At 52.0% G+C, this 24,501-nt stretch overlaps 1 protein-coding gene across 6 annotated transcripts in view; it reads right to left on the bottom strand.

The window, feature by feature from the left end:
* MAMLD1 (mastermind like domain containing 1) overlaps window positions 1-24,501 on the bottom strand; it is a 68,598-nt gene that overhangs the window by 10,578 nt on the left and 33,519 nt on the right. For all 6 annotated transcript variants that reach the window (XM_077146252.1, XM_077146256.1, XM_077146254.1 and 3 more), the window contains exons 2-3: window positions 14,954-16,540; window positions 13,573-13,695 (exon numbers count right to left, since the gene is read on the bottom strand). In XM_077146252.1, the coding sequence (XP_077002367.1) occupies window positions 13,573-13,695; window positions 14,954-16,486 (1,656 nt within the window). In that variant the 5' untranslated portion in view covers window positions 16,487-16,540. The remainder of the gene's footprint in view (window positions 1-13,572; window positions 13,696-14,953; window positions 16,541-24,501) is intronic.

Here is a 24,501-nt window from a genome sequence, read left to right as displayed (position 1 = left end):
ATCTGTGGTTGAATCAGTCTAATGAGGTTTTCATTTCAATTACAGTACTTAATAGCTCCAAAATTTCTGTTTTCAAAAAATTTCCTTTTCATAAGTTCTATCTCTTTATTTTGTTCTGACATTTTCCTAATTTCCTTTAACTCTTTGTATATGAATTCTTTTTGCTTATTGAATATATTTAAGAGTTCATTTAAAGTTTTTGACTAACAGTTGTAATGTATGAGCTTCCTTAGGGAAGGTTTTCAGCATATTCTTTTTTTTTTCTGTGAATGGGCCATACTTTCCTGCTTCTTTTGTATTTTGTAAATTTTTGTTGAGAACTGGACATTTTGAGTACTGTGTTGTTGTAACTCTGGATAGCTAATTCTTCCATTCTTCCAGCATTGCTGAGTTTCATTATTGTGTTGTTTAGGGCTGGAGCTGTCAATTTGTGACTTTTCTAAAGTAGTTTTGCTCCCAAATGGGAATGGAAAGAGGAAAAGAGAGAAAAAAAGCTACTGCCTCTTTAAGACTCCTCTACTCCTTTTGTCTAAGAGGGATTGGAACAATGGCTGCCCTCAGAGCTGGCCACCTAGCAATCTGAAGTAGCTGATCGAAAGCGGTGATAAGTAATCAGACCATAGACTTCTGGGTTTTGGAGGATTAGGTCCTTAGAGCCCACCCTGGTACCAGCAAACTGCACCTGGAGCTGAGGCTGCAGTCTCTACTGCTGCCTGCCATGTGGTTGGGGGATGGGAGATGGTAGCTGGTGTACAGAAGGTGAAATTCACCAATATTTACCACAATTTACCAGCCTCTTCTTCCAGCTCTTCCCTGGATGCCGCACAGTGTTCCACCAGACTCCAGAGTTTCAAAACAGCTGATTCAGACAGTTCCTGCCAGTTCAACAGCTGTTTTAGTGGAGGGACTGATTCCTGGAGCCCCCTTCTCCACCATTTCCCCACAATCCTCCCCACCCCTCTGAATGCCTTCTTAACAGGCTGCTGAACATTTAATCGTGGAAAGAACAGAATGCTTTATAGCTGGACTGTCCAATATTGTAGCCACCAGTCAGATGTGGTTGTTGAACACTTGAAATGCGGCTGGTATGAAAGAGGAATGGAATTTTTAATAGTGTGTCCTTTTAATGAAGTTAAATTTAAATTTCATGTTTGTATGGCGAACATTGGGTTTGTTGTCAGTACTTCTGGGTAATGAGGTAGGATGACCACATGTTCAGTTGGGCCAGGTGGGCCTCTGGGAATCACCCTGGCAGCAAGCGGAGCCAAGATGATTGCTACCGGGGGTATCAGGAGCTGGGGCAGGGGCGTGTGCATCAAGGTTCTTTGATGTCTGGAGTCTCAACAGCCTGTGGTACTAGCTGCTCTGACAAGCTTCTGGAAAGCTCTCAGTGTTTCATGATGATGATGGTAACAGCTACCATGTATTGAACTTGTACCATGTGCCAGGCACTGAGTGAAAGATATCACAGGTTTTATCTTATTTATTCCCCATAGCACCCCCAAAAGTGGGACCATTAAAGTTCGGAGAAGCAAAGTAACTTGCTCAAAGTCACATGGTAAGTAAGTGGCTGAGCTGGAAGAAGAACCCAGGTCTGACTTACTCCAAATTTCAGGCTTTTAATCACAAACACTAAAAATGCTTCAGGATCAAGCAATGTTCAAAGCATCACCTTTGTGCTTATGCTTATCCCCCCCACACATACACCCCCAGCTCGGTGTGTCCCTGCTGGGTACAGCCATCGTACACCAGGCTTCCATAGAGCCATTCAACTAACCGTCACATTCGGGCAACCGAGGAAGGGAGTGACAGGATTTCCTTTGGAGACTTTTGGATTTAGACACCAGATTTAGTACATGCACCTTTATCACTCCCTTCTGAAGTGCCATTCAAACTATAGTAAGGGTTTTCTTCTGTTTCTAAAACATAGTTCTGCAAGGATACCCCAGAGCTAAGTGACTCTTAACTCTTAAAGAGTTAACAAACCAAAGAAGGTTGAATTACAAGATGGTGGAGGAGAAAGCTGGAAACCAGCTTGATCTTGTCCTCTCTGACCCTGGGAGGTGAAGGGGGCCGATTAACATGATGGGGGCTGGTTGAAAGCTGTTTACGAAGCTGAGCGGGCCCCTCCCCACCTCTGCTTCCATGGGCATCTGCCATGCCTGGGCCCTGGCAGAGGTCTAGGGGCCTACTCCCTGGGTCAGGTCTCTGGATGACCATTTGCTAGTGACTTTCTTACTCCGCCTTCCAGCAGGCCCTGCTACCTGGATCGGCTGAGGACACTCATTTCATTACTCGGAGGTGTGCACCATTGACCTACACCTGGCAGCTGGACCTTCCAGAGGCAGGCTGTGGCAAACCTGAAGCAGAAAATAGAGTAGCCCAATCCCTCTATGTGTTCTATGTGGCTTCAGTCACAGGTTTCTCAAGAGGGGGAGCTGGGGGCAGCCTTCACCCACCTGTGGCAACTGGACTCTCCCCTTACACATCTAGCTCTTGGCTTGCCACTTGGTGGTTCAAAATGAAGTGACTGTCTAACCGTCCATCCAACAGTGGGGAAGCTAAATAGAAAGTGGGAGATGATCATCTCTGAATCGGGGCACTGGTTACTTCTGCAGGAGGAGGGGCACATAGAAGGCTTCTGTGGGGATATTTTTTGTTGTGTTTCTCAACTTGGGTGGTGGGTACATGGGGGCTGGCTTTATTGATATGTTTTATACACTCATCTGGATGTATGGATTTAAAAAAGGAAAAACGGGCAGCCCATGAGTGGGAATATGGTGCTCTGTCAAAGGAACAATGCAAGTTTGTGTATGGTCATCACCATTTCGAGGTTACAAAAGTTCGTTTTGGAGTTGGGGGAGTACTTCACTTTTCTGGAGCAAATCTCAGCTCTGTCTGGAGCCGCTGCAGGTGGAGGGGAGGACGGGTGGGGAGGTTCTCTCAGCTCTCCTCAGGAGCGCCAACCCTTCCGAGGCTCAGGCTTTGGGGCTCGGCCTCTCCCCCGAGACGTCAGCCACACAGGGGGCGTCTCAACTACATATAGAGTCCTGGGCCTCCTTGCTTGGTTCTCTCGCAGCAGCTGCGTCCCTTCCTTCCCGGGAGGGGAGACCATTCTTTGCTCTCCTCTTGCTGGAGGCTCCCCTCCCGTCTGATCTTTCTGACCTGCCCTCCCTCACTGGGGCCCACTCCTCTCCCTACCGCACTGACCCTTTCCGTAACTTGAGGAGAAAGGAGAGAGCTCCTAGTGCAGTCGTCTTCCTCTGTGGGAAAGACAGGGCTCCACTGGTTTGCTCAAGATTGTTAGGGATAGGGGCCCTGGGGCAGAGGGGAGACCGGCAGCTGCTGCAGGGGCTCAGTATCCAGGAGGTGAGTCTTGGGACAGCCACCCAACTCCTCGGGGGACCCTGGTCCTCAGTTTGGGCACCGCTGGCTGTGAACCCCTCTCCAGGGGCCTGGGGACAGACGACTCAGGGCCCGCCAGGACTCACAAGGCAACTTGCAATGTCCAGGCCCTCAAGCCTACTAAACCCCATGCCCCAGAGGCAGCCACAACACCTGGGCCTTTCAGGCAGGTGAGGAGGGGACAGGAGGAGATGGATGCGCAGGTGCCCTCCAGTGAGTGCGGCTGGGGGAAAGTTGCCAGGAGAGAGGAGCAAGGCATGGGTGGGCTTCCTTGGGCCCCACTGTCAGTCCCTGCACTGCCCCCGCCAGGGACCCCCAGGCCCACCTTTCTGGGCTGCATTTTGAAAGAGGGGACATGGAGGCTTTGGGAGACCCAGGGGCGGCGGGGAGCAGCGTGGGAAGTCCTCGATGGTGACCCAGACAGAGAAACAGGAGCAGGGCCTTGGTGCAAATCCAGAGGCTCCAAGACCCCTTCCAGCACATGCTGCCCCACTCCTGCCCTAAAGGGCCCCAACGGCGACATCACTGCAGCCTCTGGGGGCCGGTGGTTAGGAATGCAGCCTCCTGGGTCTAGACTGGGGGGGGGGCTCCCCAGGGCCCAGCATGGCCCTGCACCCGCACCCGCAGGGAGGGAGAGGAACCAGCCCCCCACGGCTCAGATGCCCAGGCACGAGCGAGGCCAAGGCAGGGAGCCCCTGCACCCAGTCCTGGCCCAGTACCACGTCTCTCTCCCTGACATGCCGAAAAGCCTGCCTCATCCCTCTTGTCCCACCAGGAAGCAAGAGCAAAGAGCAGCCCCCCACCTCGCTTCTCCTCGCTGCCCTCCGCCTTCCAACTACTGGGCCTCTGGGGTCTCCAGCGCCGCTGCTCCTTTCCAGCCCTCCAGCCCCTGCCCGGGGCAATAGCCATCAAGCCCACGGCCCTTTAGCCCTGACTCCATCAAGGTCAACAGGCTGGGCCCAAGCCTTGTCACACACTGGAAGAGGAGGGCGGGCTCCTGCCCCGGAGAGTCTGGGGGACATGCCCATCCACCTGCAGCAAAGGCAGTGGTCCCTGGGGGGCCCAGCTGCTCCAGAACATCAGCTAGTTCCATCCCACCACTGCAGATTATGGACAGCCCCTTCCAACATGAAAACAGACTGGGCAGAGCCCAAATACCCCTAACCACTGGGATAGAAAGATCAAAGGTGATGGTGGAGTTATACAGAGAAGGTAGGGTTTAATGAACAAATTGATTGCTGGATCAATAAATTGATATCTCTTTTAGTCTCCAGTATCTTAGAGCAGCTAGAAGTACAAAACTAAAATTGTGGAATTGTAACCCATACCAAACTCTGAAATACGTTCTACAAATAATTGCAGTGCTGTGCTTTGAAATTTATAGCTCTTTGGTATATATATGTTATTTTTCCAAAAAAGAAAAAGGAAAAAAATCGATTGTGATGATAAAAAAATATTTAAGCCCTCTAGCCTCCTATATTCTGGAGCAGGTGGAAGGAAAAATCTGAGAGGATGGTATGGTAGCCCATGACAGATTCTGGGATCTGTCCTGTAACTCCTTGTTGAGGAGTGCTTTGAACACTATTGCTTTTTCCTTTCTTTGCTTTGCATATATTGTTATATTATACAATAAATAAAGTTAAAAAAAAAGCAGATGGTCTGAGGACTAATGGAGGCAAGTTAATCCTGTGTCACCAGTCGAGGGGGAGGAGTGAGGGGCAGGGAAGAGTGCCAGAAGGGGGGCCAGAGATCTGGGGTCCGGACTTAGCCCCTCCGTGCACTTGGCGGGTGTGTGACCTCGGGCTTGTCATGGCACCTCTCTCAGCCTGTGTCCTCAACTAGAAAGGAGGGCAGTGACACAGTGCACTGCATGGAATGAGCTGCGCATTGGGCTCAGGGCAGTGGAGGAGAAAGGGCTGTGGTCTGGGCAGAGAACTACGGCCTGGCTGCTGATCGGTGGACAACATAGGATGGACACAGCCTCTTCCCAGACTGCTGCCTGCAAGGCGCAGAATGTCTGGGCTCAGAGCCCTGGGAAGTAAATCCGGAGCCTTGGGCTGCCACTTGAGGTCAGCCTTTTCCAGACTTGCTGGACTCCCAGTCCCCCTGTGGGAAAACTGGGGTTCACCCAGATCAGTCCCCCCAAACCCTGCCTCTTTGGCTATCCTCAAGTGCCCATTGGGAAATCCTGTGGGCTTGGGGGAGAGAGGGAGCTGGGTGCCCCAGGGATGCTGCCTGGGGAGAGAGGAGGCCCAGGAGGGCTGGTATAGGTGTGCTCTGGGCCCCTGAGGACACCAGGTTCCCATGGAGAAGAAGGGAGGGGAGCTGGCTGCAGACACCACGGCCATTAGGGTTTGGGACCAGCAGGTTTGTGGTAGTGTCGTGTATATCCCATTTGCAAAACAATCACTTAGAAGGTGGTGTAGAGCAGGAGGCGTAGCTAAGAAAAATCCCAGAGTACAAAGGGTCAAATCGGAGGGGCTGTTGGTCTCACCTACACTAGTAGTTCACAAAGAAGCATCCTGGGTTGGCAGCATCAGCATCCTCTGGGCACCTGTTACAAATGCATATTCCCAGGCACCACCCTAGACCTGCTGAATCAGAGAGTTTGGGGCACGGCCCAGCGTTGTGGGTTCCAATGTGATGCCAATGCACACACAAGCTGGGGCAGCACCATCTCCTCAAGACCCTCATGTTAGACAGACTGGGAGACCAAGTCTCAGGGAGGCGAGGCACACCTGACATTCGGGGCACAAGGACAGTAAATGCCCTGGTGGAACTGGACAGACCCGAGAGCAAATCTGCATTCTACAACAAGATAAGTGTTTGTCGTCGTTGTTGTTTCTCAATTGCTGCATCCCTGTTCTTTTACTGCCAAGTGAGCATGGTGGCCAGGTACCCGGGTCCTGAGGACAGCACTTTACCCAGAGTTTTGAGACGTGGAGCTGGATCCCTTTTGGCTGTGTGTGTATTGGGGGTGGTGGTGGTGGTGGTGGTGGTAAATGGACTTCCCTTAGGGGTAGGTGGCCTGCAAGGTGTCTGCATGGGGGTTTGGCTCACATCGAGCCATCTTTTGGTATCTTCCCTGATTTTCTTTCAGGTGGCCTCACTTGCCCTATGCAGCCCATACGCTTTGGGGGGACCTGGCCTCACCCAGGGTTCCAGGGGTGGCGCACTTAGCTCAGGCTGAAATGAAGCAGCAGAGTGGGCATGCGGTCAATTCAGGCCAATATACCTGGAAGAATTCCTGTGCGCTTCTGGGAAAGAGGCGTCCTTGCTCTTCTGGCAGAGCTTCTAGAAGCAGCCCTCTCTCCTGCAGCCCCTGGAGTTGCTGCTGTCATGTGTCCACCAGGGGGCGCTAGTCTTAGGGCGATGCCCGTGCTGCCCAAGGCAGAGTAGCCAGCAGGGGGGGAGATGGCCTCTGGGGTCACTGGGGAGCGGCTGAATCAAACCAGCCCTGACGTCTCCCGAACCTCTGGACTTTCATTCACAGCAGCCAGTAAGTCCCCTTTATTGTTTAAACCGTTTGAGTCAGGTTTTCTGTTACTTGCAACTGAACACATCCCTCGAGGGGGAGCATACCAAATGTCAAATGATGGAGCTCTGGAACCCTTATGATTCCTCACAGACCAGCTCATTGAAAGTCCTGCACAGCACGCTCCAGTAAGCATGCCCAGCTCGATCAAATATTGTCATCTTGGGCTCTTCATTCAGATCTCAAGCTCTTAAATACTCTATTTTGCATTAGGGGAATGCTAAGCACATTTGAGAAGCAACAGCGAAGCACAACAACATTAAGAATTTCTGGATCATATTCACTTCCGATGCAAACTCATATCTGTACTTTGTGGGTTTCTGGGAGGAAAATAATTGACAACTCAAACTGGAATTCATCTACAGAAAATAGGCAGTGCTAGTTCCTAAAAGCAGTTATTGGCCCCAAGCTCGTGAATTTTTAAATCCCTCGAAAAGCCCAAGAACATACCAGAAAGTCAAGATTTGATTTCAGAGGTAATAACAGTAAACAAAAATTTAAAAGCCTGCAAGAGGTGTTGCTGAGCAAGATGCTAATGGCTCTAGAAATCCTCATGAGGGCCCATTCTCCTTCTTAAGAAACCAATACTGTGTCCAAAACCTGATGTCCTGGGACTGGAAATAGACACAGACCACCTGCCTACCGAGTTAGAAAGGAGAGCTCGGCCTTCAAGAACCTCTTCTCTGGGGGCACACTGGAGTTGGCATTTTAGGGGACGAAGAGCCCAGGCAGGGCCCATAGGGGTATGGCTGAGGCAATTGCAGGGAAGAGGTCGGTGCTGCACACTGGACTAGAATGTTGTAAATTGTCTCAAAAATTGAGGCATGAAGAAGGATTGTAAACTCAGAGGGTCAGTCAAGCCCTGCAAGTCCTACACGGCTTTTCCACTTGCAGCAGTGACTTGGTGGGAGTTTAAGTTGCCAACAAACTCAGTTTTATGAATGGATGGGGCCTCGGTTACAAACCCGCCTTTTGCAAAGTGTGGTGTGGTGTGGGGGATAACTACAGCATCCCCCAGCGGCTGAGGCAAGGTTCAGGCGCCATCCAGCAGGGAGTGACATGGCCGAGGCCATGGCCAGAGGTTGCACTTTTCCACCCCCTGCTGTTCCAGAAAACCCGATGGCCCAAGCAAAATCGGGAGAGCACATGTTTTCAGCCCTGCTGCTGTCACAGGATTTGAAGCAGAGGCAGCTCAGCTTTCTGCTGCTTTTCAATTTTGCTTTCATATTATTTTAAAATCAAATAACACTTTTGATTAGGGGAAAATTAGCAAATATTGTCATCAACATACGTTTCTGAGGACATGAAACTAGAAAGGTCTGTTTGAGTCTGTGGCTTTGTGCACTTCCCAGCACACGTCACAGGCAGGGTGACATGGTAATGGCAGAGGGTCACAGGATAGCTCAGAAGTGGTGGGGGACCTCGCACCCTGCTCCAAGCTTTGTCCCATGGAAATAAATGGTCATTGTTCAAAATTGCAGGGGAGGATTCTTCCATCAGGTTGGCCCACAAAGAGATGTGTCACAACCAGCCATGGCCTGCACAGAAGCTGGGGGTCCCGCAGCTACGCTCACCTGCTCTACTCAGCACTTGTTGGTCATCTACAGGGGGAGAAGCCAGCCGGAACCCGTGCGTTTAGCTGCAAGTTCAAAGCTCCAAAAGCACAGCAAGACATGGACTAAGAACTGACGAAGTGGGCCAGCTCATCCTAATTTTCTAATTTACCACGAAACTTACAGTTAATGCAGGGAGCAGGAACACAGCTCGGAGGAAATGGGTAAATGCTGTGGCTTTATCCCTCTGAGAGAGAAGCTCGAGCCCCAGCTGTGCTGCTCAGGATGGCTGCAGAGGTGAGCCTGGGGGTGGGGACGCGGGGGCCGGGGCATCTCTCTGGACCTTCACGCTGTTTTCAGCTTCCGGGAGCCGCCCTGCTTTCGGGGGTGGTGTGGGGGGACTAACGTGAGAAGCTCTCATCCAGCGGAGAGACACCACCACCACCAAAGAAACTGAAGCAGTGGGCAAAATAACACAATCAAATCAGAGCCAAAACTTTTGCAACTCCCCAGAAAGAAGCAGTAACTCTTTCCTTGTGGAGGGTTGGGGCTGGAGTGCTACTTTAGCTCTGAGAACGCTCTCCCCTTCCCTTCCCCTGCAAGCTCAAAAGTAGCCCAGGTAGGGGGATGCGCCAACCCCCAAGGGTCAGAACTGGCTAAAAGTACAAATGGACTCAGGAAAGGTTTCCGCAAAGCCACGTGGTAGGCTCATTTAATGGATCTGAGGCAGGGAGATGGGTGGGGGCTGCCGAGTGCCGTGGCGAGGCACAGTCCAGCACATGTTTAGTATAAAATAATGTATACACTCCACTTTTAAAAGGTGTCATTTTGGGCACCCCGACATCAACAATTTTCATTGCTTCTCTCTAGGTATGTGAAGACAAAACAAACAAAAGCCCGGACAGGAGAGTTTTGGAAAGTGGCTGCATTTTCAGCTTTCATAAGCCGGCTGTGAACTGCCTCTGGCAGAAAAAAGAAGTGGAGTTTAAAAGGTTAGCATTTGACAAGTGGCTCGTTTTAAATTTCCGCTCTCAGAAATCAAAAAAAGAAACTAGGAAAAAACACACGTGGTTCTTGGTAACATTAGAGCTTCCAAGCCTGCCTTTCCCAAACCCAACAGCCTGGAGCTGCTTTTCCTGGCAATTCAGAGTAGTTAAAACAAAACTTTCCCCACACGGTGATCTCCTTACCCTCAAAATGTAGGTATTTCTTCCCAAAGCAGCTAAAAACATTTCCCCAATTCAAACAGCTCTTTGCAGCTCAATTTAGAAAATAATAACTAGCTTGTATATGCCATTGTGTTTAAATACAAAAATAAAAATGGTTAAAACTAACTTAAAATAGATCAGTGAGACATAGGAGCTAAAACGGTAAAACTTTTAGAAGAAAGCAGGGAAGAACCAAAGAAAAAGAATAGATAAAATGGACTTCATCAAAATTACAAACTCTTCTGCATGAAAGGACCTTATCAATAAAGTCAAAAGGCAGTGCACAGAATGAGAGAAAATAATTGCGAAGCATATATCTGATAAGGGTTTAATATCCAGCATATATAAAGGACCTTTCAACTCAACAACAAAAAGACAGCCCAATTACAAAATGGACCAAGGACTTGAATAGATATTTTGCCAAAGAAGATATGCAAATGGCCAATAAGCACATGGGAAGATGCTCAGAGTCATTAGCCTGTAGGGAAAGGCACATCAAAACCACAATGTGACACCTTTTCACACCCAGTAAGATGGCTACTAATAAAAAAACAAACACACCAGTGAGTTACAAGTGTTGCTTGTTACCTGGAGAAACTGGGATCCTTATACACTGGTGGGGATTCAAAATGGTGCCACTGCTGCCATTGCTGTGGGAATCAATTTGGCAGTTCCTCAGAAAGTTGAACACAGAATTACCATATGACCTGGAAACACCACTTTTTAGTAGACACCCCAAAGAAGTGAAAGCAGGGATCCAAACGGATACTTGTGCACTTGTCTTATAGCGGCATTATTCACGACAGCCAAAAGATGGAAACAACCCAAGGGCCCATCAACCAATGAATGGATAAACAAAGTGTAGTCTCTCCATGCAATGGACTATTATTCAGTATTAAGAGAAGTGAAGTGCTGGTAAATACCACAGCACAGATGAACCCTGAAGACAGCATGTGGCATGAACGAAGCCAGACACAAAAGGACAAATATCCTATGATCTTGTTTATGTCAAATACCTAGAATAAGCAAATTTCGCAGAACAGACAGGTTCCAGGTCGCCAGGCACCAGGGTGGGGAAGGACTTGCCAGGTCAATGCCATAGGCCCTCCCTTGACAGCATTTGGTGGTCTGATTTTGGGGGGGGGCATTTATTTCAGGGAGGTAATGGTCACTTTTTAAGTGTTCATGAACAATTTTGAGAATGGAGAAAGGCCTGTTAGAGATCTCTCTCGACCCTCTTTCTCCAGATGGAAACGGGGCAGGTGTGCCTTTGGCAAGAATAGGGAATTCTCTTTGACTAAATAACCTGGTATTAACTTTTTGGTTTTCAGTGGGAAGTCCACACCAAAAGGAACCTGGGGTTTCTGGAAGGTTCTTTTGGGGGGCTTGGCGGGGGTGTCGGGCAGTGTTGAGTGGTGGAGAGGACAGGGAGGGGCTCATCCCTTCAGGGATGTTGTCTCTCATTTGTCATCATGAGCAGCTGTCAGCTGCCAGCAGCAGGGGCCAGGGTGCTTCCTGAAAATGGAAGGGAAGGAAGAGAACAGAGGGAAGGGAAGGCAAGGGGAAGCAGGAGGTGGCCCAGGCAAAACCTGGGTATTCATCTACAAACTGTTCTTGGGGGGACAGCCCCAGGGGCATTGGGCACCCCTCTCCCATCCCTCTCTCCTCTCCAAGTCACCCTTCATCCCTGGGAGCCAGAGAGGAACTGGGACACTGAGGCAGTCTGAGCTCACTCTGCTGGGTTACTGATGTTTGGAATTTAGGGAACCTTCTGGAATCATGGCAGTTAACGTGGATGATGCTGGGAAGACTTGGTTTGCCAAGGACAGCTGAGAGAGGAGTCCCTGGGCAGAGCCAACTCTTCTGGGAGGGGAGAGGGGACATCCTCTCCATTTGTCACCCAAGCAGAGAAGGGACATCCTCTCCATTTGTCACCCAAGCGGCAGCTGCTGCCTAAGCTGAGAAGAGACCAGGCCTGTTGGCGGGGGTGGAAAGCCCACTAGATGTCATGGGGCAGAGCTGGGCACTCTTCTGCTCCCCTCTCAAAATCTGCTCAACATCTGGCTCCTTCTTGCCCTGTCCACCTTCCCTATGCCTCAACCTTCCTCAAGAATAAGATTTCGGGATGTTTTTGGTTCTTTTTTTGTAACTGGCCACCATCTACCTCCCTACCCCCTGGAAGCTGTGTGCTCAGAGCCCTGCCCACCCCCTGTGTGATGTACTAGTTGCCCCTGAGCCAATGTCACTGCCCCATTCTACAGTCGCTGACTGTCCAGTGGAGGTTGTGTTTCCTAACCCTAATTTTGCAATACCAAAAGATGCCTCAGGCTGTCTTCAGGGAGAAGGGGTGTCAAATTATGGAAACAAAACTCCTTTCGCCTCACTTTGATTCAGAACAAAGGGATGCCACTCAGCCTGGGGAAAGTGGGGAGAACACAGCGAGGAGGGGTTGGCAATAAGGCAAGGCTGGGGGTCTTGACTCCAAAGAGAGGGGGCATCACTGAGTAAAGATCATCTCTTTTGATTATTACAGGTGCATATCCTCTATCTGTCATTTCAAGTCCAAAAAGCTCTGAAAACCAGAACTTATGTAATTTTGTGGCACCAAAATTTGTTTTGGGGAAAATTTGACCTGTAGAAATAATACAGAGGAGGGGGGTGTGACTTTGCCCCACACGTACCATCTCCCCGGTCCTCCCGCTCCCTATGAAACAGGGCTGTTGCTTTCCTTGTTTCCAGCCGAGGCCCAGAGAGGTTAAGTAACTCAGGCGCATGGCACACAGCTCAGTCAGCATCAGTGGCTGGACTCGAACTCCAGCTCTGTCTGCCTCCAGGACCCTTGCTTAAACTACCACCCTGAACTGTCACCCTGAAACAAGATGGCATTGTCCTTTCGGGTCAACTGGAAGTGAATGTTGTATTGCCATCAGATCATTTGTTCAGCTAGGAAAGTGAAATTGCCGACATTGAGGAATACTCATCAGCAAATCAGAACGCACTACTAGAGACAGCTAGGTTTTGCACTGATGCTTACAAACTCAAGAGTTTGATTCTCATTTTATATTTAGAAACTGCTCCTTGAAAAATGAACCTCCAGCTGAAAACAAATGGCTGGTCCTTCCACGGCGACCACAGCAGCTGTTCCTTCTCGCGGCCTGTCCCCATTAACTTTAAGACTCTGCTCACTCTTCCAGGGGACAGCAAAGAAGATAGAAAGAGGCGAGTGTTTGGGGCGGGACAGGCAGCAGCCCAGTGCTGGGAGAGGGGCGGGAGTGGAGAGGGTCTGGGAGAAAGAGCAGTGGGCAGACAAGGCCTTCCAGAGGTGCCCACAGGCCTCCCGGCTACTGCCATCGTCTCCTGGCCCACACCTACCTCAAGGGCCACTTCTGAGCACCCCAGAAAACAAATCTGGGGGCTCAGGGTCAGGAGTTAGTCACAGGGACAGCAAGCCCATCAGCCCCACATGCTGGGGAGGACATGGTCTCAGGGAAGTGAAGGCAGGAATGGAAGGCTCCGGAAGCAGTGCTCTGGCCCTGACTTGTTGTGTGACTGTGGGTGACACAGGTAGCGTCCCTGGGCCTCAGTCTCCCCAGTGTTAAAAGAAATGATGACATGCCCCACCTTGCAGGATTGAAATGAGAAAAGGCAGGAGAAGCACCGAGACCCTTCCTTGGGCAGCCTGGCCTCTGAGCAGCCAGACATTTGGGAGTCCAGGCCCTCTTCTCTGCCAGGGGCCCGCCTGGGCTCTGCTGCTTGGACTTGCTCTTGACCACTTCAACCAACCCCACCCAGGCCACCAGTTGGGTGTGATTGTCACGACCGCCAGCTGGTTCCCCAGTGAGGACAAAACAAGACAAAGAGAGAGGCTCACAATGTTGGGTGATGACGCATCTCCAGGCTGAGGGTCTTGCCTGCTAGTGAGAGAGCTCCAATGCTGAGGGCGGCGCTCCAGCGAGCTGGCTGCAGAGGACCATGCGAATAGATGGCAACAGGCCTAGGACGGAAGCAAAGCACAGTGCTCTGGAACCGTTGTGAGGGTCCTGGGCCCTGAGGGCCTGCCGGCATGCTGCTCAGCTTCACAGGTGTGCTGGGGCCGGACCGGGTCCCCAGCGGGAAGCGCTTTGCTGGGCTTTGCTGCAGGGGCCCTGGCCACCCACCTGGGCCGAGCCTGCGGGGGGGCAGCATCTCCTTGACTGCTGAATGGAAGAGGAGGCAGAGGGCCCGGGAGCCACCCAAGAAGGAGCTCCTACAGGGGCTAGTGACTCAAGGGGCCACAGGAGTCAGGCAAGGCAGGCAAGGTGGGAAGGAAATGCTACGGGCCTCTGAAGATGTTGTAGCAAGTCCAAAATGTGACCAGGTCACTGTTTTAGAGTCAGAGAGAGCTTATCGGGGGGAACGAGTTGAGAGCCAACTGTAAGAGCGTGGACAAAGATGCAAGAGGCCCTGAATGTGGGCAGTGGAACGGGGGGGGCCATGGGAGTGTCGGGGTTGCCCCCCCCAGGGCACATGCCCCAGCTCCCGAGGACCCCTGCCTCCTGGAATTCACACATGTGTGCAGCCCCCTCTCTTCTAAAGGACAGAGTACAGCAAAAGGGGTGGCCTGGATTCCAGAGCCCCAGACACCGTGAAGCAACGAAAGAGTGATGCGATTGGGGTCACCATTTGTTCCTGATCCCGGTGGGGCCCAGGGACCCAGAGCGCAGGCCTTGATGAGACCGAGGGCCCCCTGCTGACGGTGTGACTCTGGGCAAGCCAGTGCAACTCTCTGGGCCCCCATTTCAGCATTCGGGGGGCGGCAATAATGAGAGTGACTGTCTGACGGTTTGGGACGTGCCTAGCACCCAGTGCAGGTTGAAGCACACCGAAGGAGCTGGGTGAAAGTGTGCCGGGCCGTTTCCAGAAGGCTTGGCCTGCACCCTTGTACTGGGTAGCACAGGATTTAACTGCTTCAGTGCAATTTCCTGGCGCCCTAAGGAGTCCTCACTGGCCTGTGGTGGGGACCATGCTGCCGGTGGGGTGCACTTCCCACCTGCTCCCTCCCTGCCTCCCATGGGAGAGCCCCAAGGGTACAGGGTCTCTTCCAGGAAAGTGACAAGACCTGAGCCTCAGGCACGCCGTGCTTTAACCACACAGGGTAACCTATTCCTGAGTCGAGTCCAGCCTTAGGAAGGCCAGGGGTTGGGGTGTGTCTCCCAAGCCAGGGGTCGAGAGCAGATGGCCCAGCCATGCATCCAGCCATGAGGGGGTCTTACCTGCCTGGACAGGGAGGGCATGGCATCCAGGGCTGCAGCCCGTGGGAGGCACTGCGACTGCTGCACCATTTGCTGCAGAAGCAGTGCGGAGCGGTCAGACGGCGGCTGCTGCTCCAGGATGGCCGTGGCCGTGGCTATGGCTGCGGGGGACTGCGCCGGTGTTGGCTGCTGCAGGTAGTGGAGCAGGGAAGGCTGCCTGGAGGCAGCGGGCATGGAGGGCATGGAGGGCGCCTTCTCGGGGCCTGGCTCCGAGACAAAATGCGACAGGGGCTTGGTGCTGCCGAAAGGAAAGGGCTCCGGGGCTGCTGGGCTGGGGCCGGCCAGTCCCTGCCGCACGATCATGCTCAGGGTTTTGGCTGGGCTGGTGCTCAGGGCCTTGGAGCTGGCGCTGGCTGGCGGGGCTGGCGGCTGTGGCCTGAGCGGGCTGAGTGGGCGGAGTGGGCCGCCGGCAGCCGCCAGGGCCCGGGCCGAATTGCACTGCGGGGTGAAGGACTGCTGCGGCAAGCCCGGGCTGCAGCGCTGCTCCGGCCCATAGGGCGGGGAGGGCCCGGGGTTGCTGGTGGGGGAGGCCATCAGGCTGGCAAGGATGGCACTCTGCGGGCTCAGCGGCGGCGGCTGGGGGAGCTTCTCGGGTGCGTAGGGCACGTTGGGGCCCAGGGCCGAGGTGCGGCCGCTGGCCATACTGGAGAGTGAGGCGCCGGGCGACATGCACGACGCCAGGAGGTTCTGGGAGCTGAACGGTGGCGGGGGCTGCTGCGAGGGTGCTGGGCGTGACGGGGGGGAGGGGCCCAGAGGGGGCAGGCCCGACCAGCTGGCTGCAGGCCTGTGCGACCTGGTGGCAGACCCCTGCTTGCTGGCCGCCAGCGCCTTCAGCTGCTGGGCATGGCGCCACTGGGGTACTGGCGGCGGGGCCAGCGCGACAGGGATCGTGGCTGGGCCCTGGTTCTCGGCCTGGGCCGTTGAAGAGCTGGGTGAGGGCACCTGCCCACTGGTGGAGGGACGAGAGTAGCCAAGGCCCGCGGAGCAGGGTGGCATCGGAAGCGACACACCCACAGCGTGGCTGCAACTGGAAGCCAACTCCTCGCGGGACGCCAGGCTACCCAGGTGTGGCATCTGGGTGGGGACCTGGGGCTGGTCCAGGAGCAGTGGTTCTTCAGGCTTGCGCCCCAGGATCTTCTCCAGATCTAGCTCACTGCAAGAAGGCTCTGGAATTTTCGTCAGCTCCTCCAGCAGATCTCGAAGCTCCTGGTCGACAGGCGGCATGCTGCTGACCCTGTCATAGTAAGGCCCAGCGGGCCCCTTCAGCCCCATGTCTGCAGCCAGAGGCACCACCAATGGGGAATCCAAAGCACCGCTGTTCAGGGGATTAGTTTCGAGCAGTAGGGGAGGGCCGGCGGAGCCAGGGTTCATCGCCAGCGGGGGCGCCTGCAGCTCCGCACACGGGTTACTGGAATGGGCACAGGGACCCAAAGAAAGGGTGACATCTTCAAGGCAAGGCCTCTTAATTTTATTAGGGTAACCCCCTTCAGCCATGCCTAGGAATTGGGGGTTGTCTTTTTCGTGTCTCCTCTTAATGGTTCCCTGTGGCTGGAAGAGAAGAAAGAGAGAGAGAGAGAGAGAGAGAGGGCATTTTTATAGTTTTGGCACATTAAAGCTAACGAGCAGGAAACCTGTAAGGTAAAACAGCCCTCTGTGCTTAAAGACCAATACTTGTCAAAACTAGGAAACGCAGCCTGTTTTTGGAACCACAATGCTTGTTTCTTTATTCTTCTGTTTCATTGAAACTGTCTTGTTACATTGCAAGCAATGCATTATGCTGTCTGTATACTCAACATGACAGAAAGCCGTAAAAGGATATTCTTTGCCCAATAAAGGAGGGTTCAGCGAAACCCCGCAGAAATCACTAGATGGTACGTGTTGAAGGGCAAACTAGAAGGCACCAAGATGTTTTCAATTCCTTCTTGCCTACAGATACCCCAATTTTTCAAAAGGAAGAGCACAACCTAGATATTTAGCTTTTAAGTTGCCTCCGTGTCTTGGTCAAAGGCAGCAGGTGGCAGGATAAATGGCATACAACAGAGCTTTTCGAGGAATGAGCAGGTCTAGGGCTGCTCTCTGAACCCAGCTGAGCTATTGTTTAAGGGGAAACCTAAGCGACAAACAGTAATTGTAGTATGATTTCATTTATTCACACACACACACACACACACCCTGCTATATGCATCCAAATCTAACCTGGCAGTGTCCACACCTGACCACTCTAGTATCAGGGAGTTACGACTGCTAATCCTTTTCTATTCTCTGCATTTCCCTGTCTGCACTGGTTTTCAATGATAAGGACTTGTAACATATGAAGGTGCGGATGCATCCTCCGCTGGGGGTTAGCCACCCCAGGGAAGGCTCCAGTCTGGGCTGTGCACTTTGGGTAAGCTGCCCACCATGGGTCTGTGCACGGCGCTGGGGAGCAGAGGTGTGCGGCACTTCTGGAAACCAGCGGCTTCATGCGGCCGTGTGCGGGGTGGGTGGGGCTAGAGGAAGGTGGGGGCTAAATGACCACTACGTGGCACTTTGGAACCTGCGGTGCTGACCCTGTGAGTCCCTCACCTTTGGCTCCTCTCCCTGGATGGGCTTATAGCCCGCTGAGGCCCAGGGCGTGCTTCTACATCCTCCCAAATTTCAGGCAATGCAATATGTTAAAAATGTCAATGTATGAAATGGACTGATAAGTCTGTGCCGGTTTGAAGCTATTGTGGACCCCAGAAAAGCCACATCCTTTAATCCTCATTCAGTATTATTGGGTGGGATCTTTCTAATTGTTTCCATGGAGATGTGACCCACCCAATAGTGGTGGGACCTTTTGATTAGGTGGTTTCCGTTGAAATGTGTCTCTACCCTTTCAAGCCCTTTAAGAGGGAACCATTTCGGAAGAAGCTTTGGAGCCACCAGAACTCACAGAACCCATACACCCAGAGACCTTCAGTGATGCAAAAAGAAAATGCACCCAGGGAAGCCGTTGAGGAAACTTGGAGAGAAAGCTAGCAGATATTGGCATGTGCCTTTATAGCTCAGGGAGAAACCTTGAATATCACTGGCCTTTTGGAGCCAAGGTATTTTTCCCCGGATACCTTAATTTGGACATTTTTATAGCCCTACCTTAATTGAGACAATTTCACTGCCTTAGAACTGTAAGTGTGCAACTCAATAAATTCCCTTTTTGAAAAACCATTCCTTTTCTGGTGATATTGCATTCTGGCAGCCAGCAAACCAAAACAAGTCCTATCATCCACCTCAAAGCAAATGCAGCTTGCTCAAGAAGCTCCTGTAGGGTGTCAAGGGGTGCCCCATTCCTAGTGGATCCAAGGACCTGCAGCAGGTGGGGAATATCCTAAAGGGGGGAGAGGGGCAAGCTCAACTTGCTTTCCCAGGAATGGGGCTGGAGCGGGGGCTGGTGGAAGCAGCAGTTTCAGCTGCGGAGCAGGCATTGACTCAGACCCCATAGTTTGAGGCTGTGGAGCGCTTGGTTTAGGATTTCCAGGCAGGAGCGTGCAGCAGCCAGCCTGCGGCGCCCTGGCTGAATTGGAGAACACCTGAATGAGGCCAAGCGAGGCGGGCTGTGCAGACTCGGGGATGCCCTGTCACAGCATATGCTTTCGCCAGGCATTAGCTTTGCGTGGACATGTATTATCCAGTTCATTTTTCCCCGTGATAAAGGCGCACTTCAGGGCCTCCTCTCCACTGGCTTGCCCTGATGCCTCTGGGCCAGCCTGGCCCCCAGTGCTGCTGCTGAGCTGATTTGTTTGGCAGGGACTGAGAAGCTTAGTGGGGGGCCTGCCACCCCCACCGGGACGCCAAGGCGGACTGTCATTTTCAGAGCAGGGCCCTCTCTGCTGCACTCGATCTACAACCTCAGAAACAAGTCTCCCTGCTTCACACAAGTGCTGTTCTCCAGTCTCTGGCTCCGGTGACACACACTCACTCTGCCCACTCACTGTGAGAGTTACTGTTGTTTTTATTATTTTGACAATAAGCAAATGAGTAAATACAGGCAGGATTTTTAGGCAGCGTAGCTCAAGCCTTCTCTTTTTACAGAAAACAGAATAAGGCGTGATGTGCCTGTGGTCACACAGCTACTTCGATGACAGGGACAGTCTGAGGTCTGGGCTCTGGGGAGAGGGGCAGGCAGCAAGGGGCAGTGGCCTGGTGTCTGGAAGGCACGACTCTACCCCATTTCACAACTCTGCAGACAAAGCCGCCCTATCCTCCTCCATGACCTCAGAAACCTCCATTCTGGGGCATTTCAAAGCATGTGATGGGTTCCCACTGCACCTCGCCCCACTGCACCCCACCCCCTCATTAACCCGGAAACAAAGGCAGCCCTTCTGGCAGGGCCAAGTTCAGCTCTGAAGGCAAGTTTATTTCTGAACAAAGGCAATGTGGCAACTCTTCCCCTTGTACACATGACAAAGAGGGCAAAGGCTTCTTGGAAGAAGTCTAGAGTCTAAGAGTAGATGAGGCTGAAAAAACAAAAATAGGTTTGATGAGGATAAAGACCAGAACTACGTCCAGGACTCCTTCTGCCAGGCCATTCAAAACAGACTTTGGACACTCTTGAGGTGCAGCATGAACCACTTCCTGCTGGGCAAGGCTGTGGAAGGCTGGGGGCTTCCAGAAAAGGTCAGCTGGGGAGCCTCAATTTCCTTCCCTAAGTAGACACTGAGGCTCTGGGAAAAAATTAAAAAAGGTGATTGTGAAGATTGCTCTCGGTTCTCTAACGGACACATCCCTCCTCCACCAGAAACTTTCTTTAACGCTGTTGCACTTTGCCCCCGTTGAGTTTCCAGGCACCTGATGTTGGCCAACTAGATTAGACTGCAAGCCCTCCAAGACCAAGCGTTGTCCCCACAAGACTTTTTCTGAAAGACAGAATGAAGATATCAGGCACAATAGAGGGAGCAGAACTGTCCTCACATAGGGACCTTGGTTTGTCCCCTGACAAATAAGTGGCAAGTCCACCCAGAGATCTAGAAGGATGTAACAATCCCACAGTTCATCCTGTGGCATCTCCTCAGGCATCCCCTGAGAAGAATCGAAGGCTATTCCCTCCTCAAACAAGCTCCTCCTCCTGGCCCCCCTAAGCAATCACCTGTATCCCGCTAATGACGCTGCATGGAAGTGTCTTGGGAGGAGACAGGCCAGGGCTGCTTCCTGGGGTCTGAGAACCTCTGTGCGGGACCCAGTTTCTCTGCATCCTTCCACAATCTTTTCAACTGAGGTGAAATCCACCCAACAACAGAGTGGCATTTAGTTCATTCACAGCATTGCACAACCAGCACCTGTACCTACTTCCAGAAAGTTCTCATCACCTCAAAGGGAACCAAGAAGACCCGCACCTATTAGCATTTCCCACTGCCCCCTGCCCCTAGCCCCTGGCAGTCCCTGCTGTCTGCGTGGATTTGCCTATCTTAGACGTCTCATATGCATGGAATCCTCTGAGTCTGGTTTGTCTCACTAAGCGAGGTTCATTCAGGTGGCCCGTGCCAGCGTGTCACTTCTTTTTAAGATTGACTAATGTTCCCTTGAATGGATCACCACATCTGGCTCATCCATTCATCAGCCGGTGAATGCATGGGTCTTTTCCACGGTTTGGCTCTTACGGCACCGCCTTTTCCTCCGCAAGTCCCCACCGCCTGCGGCTCCCCCGGCCCTCCTACATCTGGACCGTTGTTACCTGCTGCCCATCTCTCAGCATAAGGTGGCTGAGGCAGCAGCAGCTGGGCCTGCAGGGGGGCAAACATTTTCTTGCATAGTAGCCCCTGAGTCACGGTGTCCTGGGAGGTGGAAGGGCAGGGGCCCTCGGGATGCCCACACTCTCTTACCAGGGTGGCCCGTGCAGCAGGGCCTAAGAGGTCGGGTGTGTGCAGCTGTGGGTGCCTGGGTGCCCCAGCAGTAAGGCAGCCGGCCCCAAAGGTAACGGGAGGTTATCCCGGGGCACCGAGAGAAAGGCAGGGTCATGCCAGAGGAGGGAAATCCTAGTGCTGTTTTCGGCATGTTCATGAACAGAGCCTGGCTGCTGGGAACCCGGGCCCATCTATTTTCTAGCAAAACCCTTAACTTGCCCTCAAATGCTGGGGTGCACTGCTGGGTGCCTGGGTGTCAGAAGATCCAAGTTCAAATTCAGGGGCTTGAACTGCCAGACACAATGCCCTCAGACGGTGTCTGAGAAGGATTTGAATCAGTTCTCTCTGCTCCACCACCAGGAACAGCGGTTGAAAACCTGTCCTTGTCCAGCTTGGAGGAGGTAATTCAATCACCAAAGAAACTTCTAGACTCCGACTCAAACAGCAGAACTTAGCAGTGTGGGGTGGTGAGAAGGCTGGACACAGTAGCCTTGAACCCTCACAACCTGTCTCAACCTTGCCTCTAACCAGTGCTCGCCTTGAACAAGTCATTCTCCATCCCTGAGCCTCTGTTTTCTTACCTGTACAATGGGGAGAGCCTTTCACAAATCTGGAAGATGTGAAGCTAGCATAACACCACGCATGGTGTAGAGTAGATACCAAATATTCTGTCTCTCTCCACTCTTAAATATTCTCTGTCTCTCCACCACAACATTCTTGGTCGTCCTAAAATAGTCTTTTATGTGGTTAACTTAGCAGCATTTGCACTCAAGGCAGCTCTGTCTTTGGTCATTGGATGTGCTCCGCAAAGCTGTGCATAAGGCTAACTTCTGAAAACCGGGTCACGGCACAATGTAGCAAGAGTTTGCCATTGGAAGGCAATCCTGAAGCAACCCTTGTACAAGGGAAACATCCCTCCTCCAAAGTTATCTTTTTTTAAAAGTTTGCATTTGGGGATGTTGGCCTTTCTTATAATGAGTCCTAATTCAATTTTGGTCACAAATACACACTGATGTCCCATAGCCCCAAAGCACGCAGTAACAGAAGTAGGTCACATATTGAAAATATTGGCAGTTTAAGAAATATCTATAGTTTTTGCACGATATGCAGAAAGTGTCTGTGAGTGCATCATGGGGGGTGTCATAAAACCTGGAACTGTGTGCGTGTGTGTGTGTATGTGTGCGTGAGATGGAGGTGATGGTGGTAGAGATGGTGATGGTGGTGGTGGTGATGGCGGTGATGATGGTGGTGATGCGGTGATGATGATGATGGTGGTGATGGTGATGATCGTGGTGATGGTGATGGTGGTGGAGATGGTGGTGATGCTGATGATGGCAATGATGGTGGCAGTGATGGTGGTGGTGATGGTGCTGATGGTGATGGTGGTGATGGTGGTGGAGGTGATGATGGTGGCAATGATGATGATGATGCTGGTGGCAGTGGGACAGGGGTGCCTGCAGGACATTTCTTTCTCATTATACTACTCTATGAGAACCTCCACCAACTGGGCCACAGGAAAAAGATTCAGTCTGAATGTGTTATTAATGAAAACATCAAAACAGCCCTCTCGCAGTCATTCATAATTATCTTTTTTCTCACCTGGAAAATTGAAACTGCATTACTGGGGAAAGCACAGGAGATTTGTGTTTGTTTATATGCTGCCATTAGAATAATTTTCTGACAGATTTAACTACAGCAAAGGGCAAGGAGTTTCTAAGCTCCCCAGCTGTCGTGTAGCTAAAGAGAAAGCACAGGCAGTGGTTAGCAACTGTGCACTTAGCTACTGGAAGCCTTGTATCCAGAAAGCAGAAATTGGGTCTTGGTATTTGGAGGCTGGCTTCCTGGAGGTATTTTATATAGGCCAAGTTCATTGTTCTAAACCCCATAGGCTTGACTAGTGGGAGGAAAAGAGGCAAGGAAATGGTCAGCCTGTCGGAGAGTGTCAAACAGGCAGCCCTGCCACTAGCCAAGTTGGGCACCTCAGGCCTATTCCAGCAAAAGAGGCAGCTGGAGAGAGTGGCACCGGGCAGAGGGGCTCGGCGGAGGAGTGATCTGTTTGTAAACAATCCACTCTGCATGCAAAAGGGGTGGGAGAAATGGATGCTACAGGGACAGGGGCCTCTGACAAAAGGAGCCAAGTACCCAGTGCCCCAGCTCAGGGGTCAGCAAACTTTTCCTGTAAAGAACCACAGAGCAAAGTTTCAGTTTTTCAGGCCATACAGTCTCTGTGACAGCTCCACACCTCTTTATAGTAGATGATGTGTCAGCAACCAGGCGTGACTCTGTTCCAATAAATCTTTACAAAAACAGGCCGTAGTTTCCTGACCGCTGCCGGAGATGGGGCATCCTCCCCAAGGCAAAAAAGTTGATTCCAAATTGTCCCTCTTGCTGCAGGTATTATTTTTACCTTCCCAGATGATAGTTATCATTATTAATAATAGTATTAATTATTAGTAATATATTAATAAGCATTAATTATTATCAAGCATCAGTTAGTGAACAGCATCTCCTCCAGAATCCCTGTTGGCTTTGCGTTGGCAGCCTTTGTCCAGCAGATGAAAGCACCCCTTCCCTGCCAGGGCATCTAAGGGTCCCTAAGTTACAGCTTCGCCTTCTGTCCTCCTGTTCCCATCCCAGGTTGCACCTGCCCCTTGCCCACGTCCACAGCGTAAGTCTCCAAAGGCTGTGGGGCTGTTTCCTACTCATCTCCGGAACCCCGAAGCCCCTGGCCTCGTGACAGGGCGCAGCTGGCATCCGCAGGTTTGAATCAATCATCAAAGAAAAAGCTTTTCTGCAAATGACCCTGCTCTCTTCTCATTTCCAGTACAAGGTCAAGAGACAAGCACTTTTCAGTGATGAATTCACTCACTGGCTCAGCGACCCTGGGCACATCCCCCCCACCGTGTGCCCCCGGCCTCTGCTTGCGCCCAACAAAGGGCTTTGGCTGGGCGATTTCTAAGGAACCTTCTGGCAAAGAGGTACATATTACTGAGCATTTATTGTGTGCCCGGTACTTAGCATAAGAGGGGAAGAGGAGGGAGAGGAGGAGAAAAGAAGGTGGGAAGGAAGGGGAAGAGAAGAAAAGTAAAAGGGGGTGGAAGGAGATGTTTAATAAATTATTCTATAATTAAAATCTGTAAGCCAAGCCTCAGAAGCAAACACTTCTGTTCCAGGAGCCTGGAAGTAGGCACCCCAAATACCATTATTGGCGTATGATCCAAATACCTGTCTGTGTTCTCCAGCTGGGGGAGGGGTTTCAGTGAAAGCAGGAGCCATGAGTGTGGGGAGCCACAGGCCGTCACCCCTCAGTTTGCACCCAGCTGAGAAGGGCTGCACCAGCATCCACTTCCCTCTGTGGGGCAGTCCCAGCTCCAGGCACCTGCTACCTTTGGCCTAATGTCAAAGCAGCTGTTGGAAAGGGCCAGGCAGGAAGGGGTCAAAGGCAGCAGGGGTTCCTGGCAGCTGGGAAAGGGGCAGGGTTGAGCTCCCAGAAGCCAGCTGCAAACTGCCCCCCTCCCAGCACCTTCCCTGCAAGCACCCTGAGATTTGCAAGATACCAGGCGTGAAGCCCAGTCCTTAGGAGCGAGAGCCTGGCTGGGTCTCCGTGCTGGGAGAGGGTCCCTGGGGGGCAGGAATCCTCCCCAGGCCCCG

The sequence above is a fragment of the Tamandua tetradactyla genome, chromosome X, assembly GCF_023851605.1.
Source record: "Tamandua tetradactyla isolate mTamTet1 chromosome X, mTamTet1.pri, whole genome shotgun sequence".
NCBI lineage: Eukaryota > Metazoa > Chordata > Mammalia > Pilosa > Myrmecophagidae > Tamandua > Tamandua tetradactyla.
Note: the sequence above shows the minus strand (reverse complement) of the source record. Positions and strands in the feature narration are given on the sequence as shown.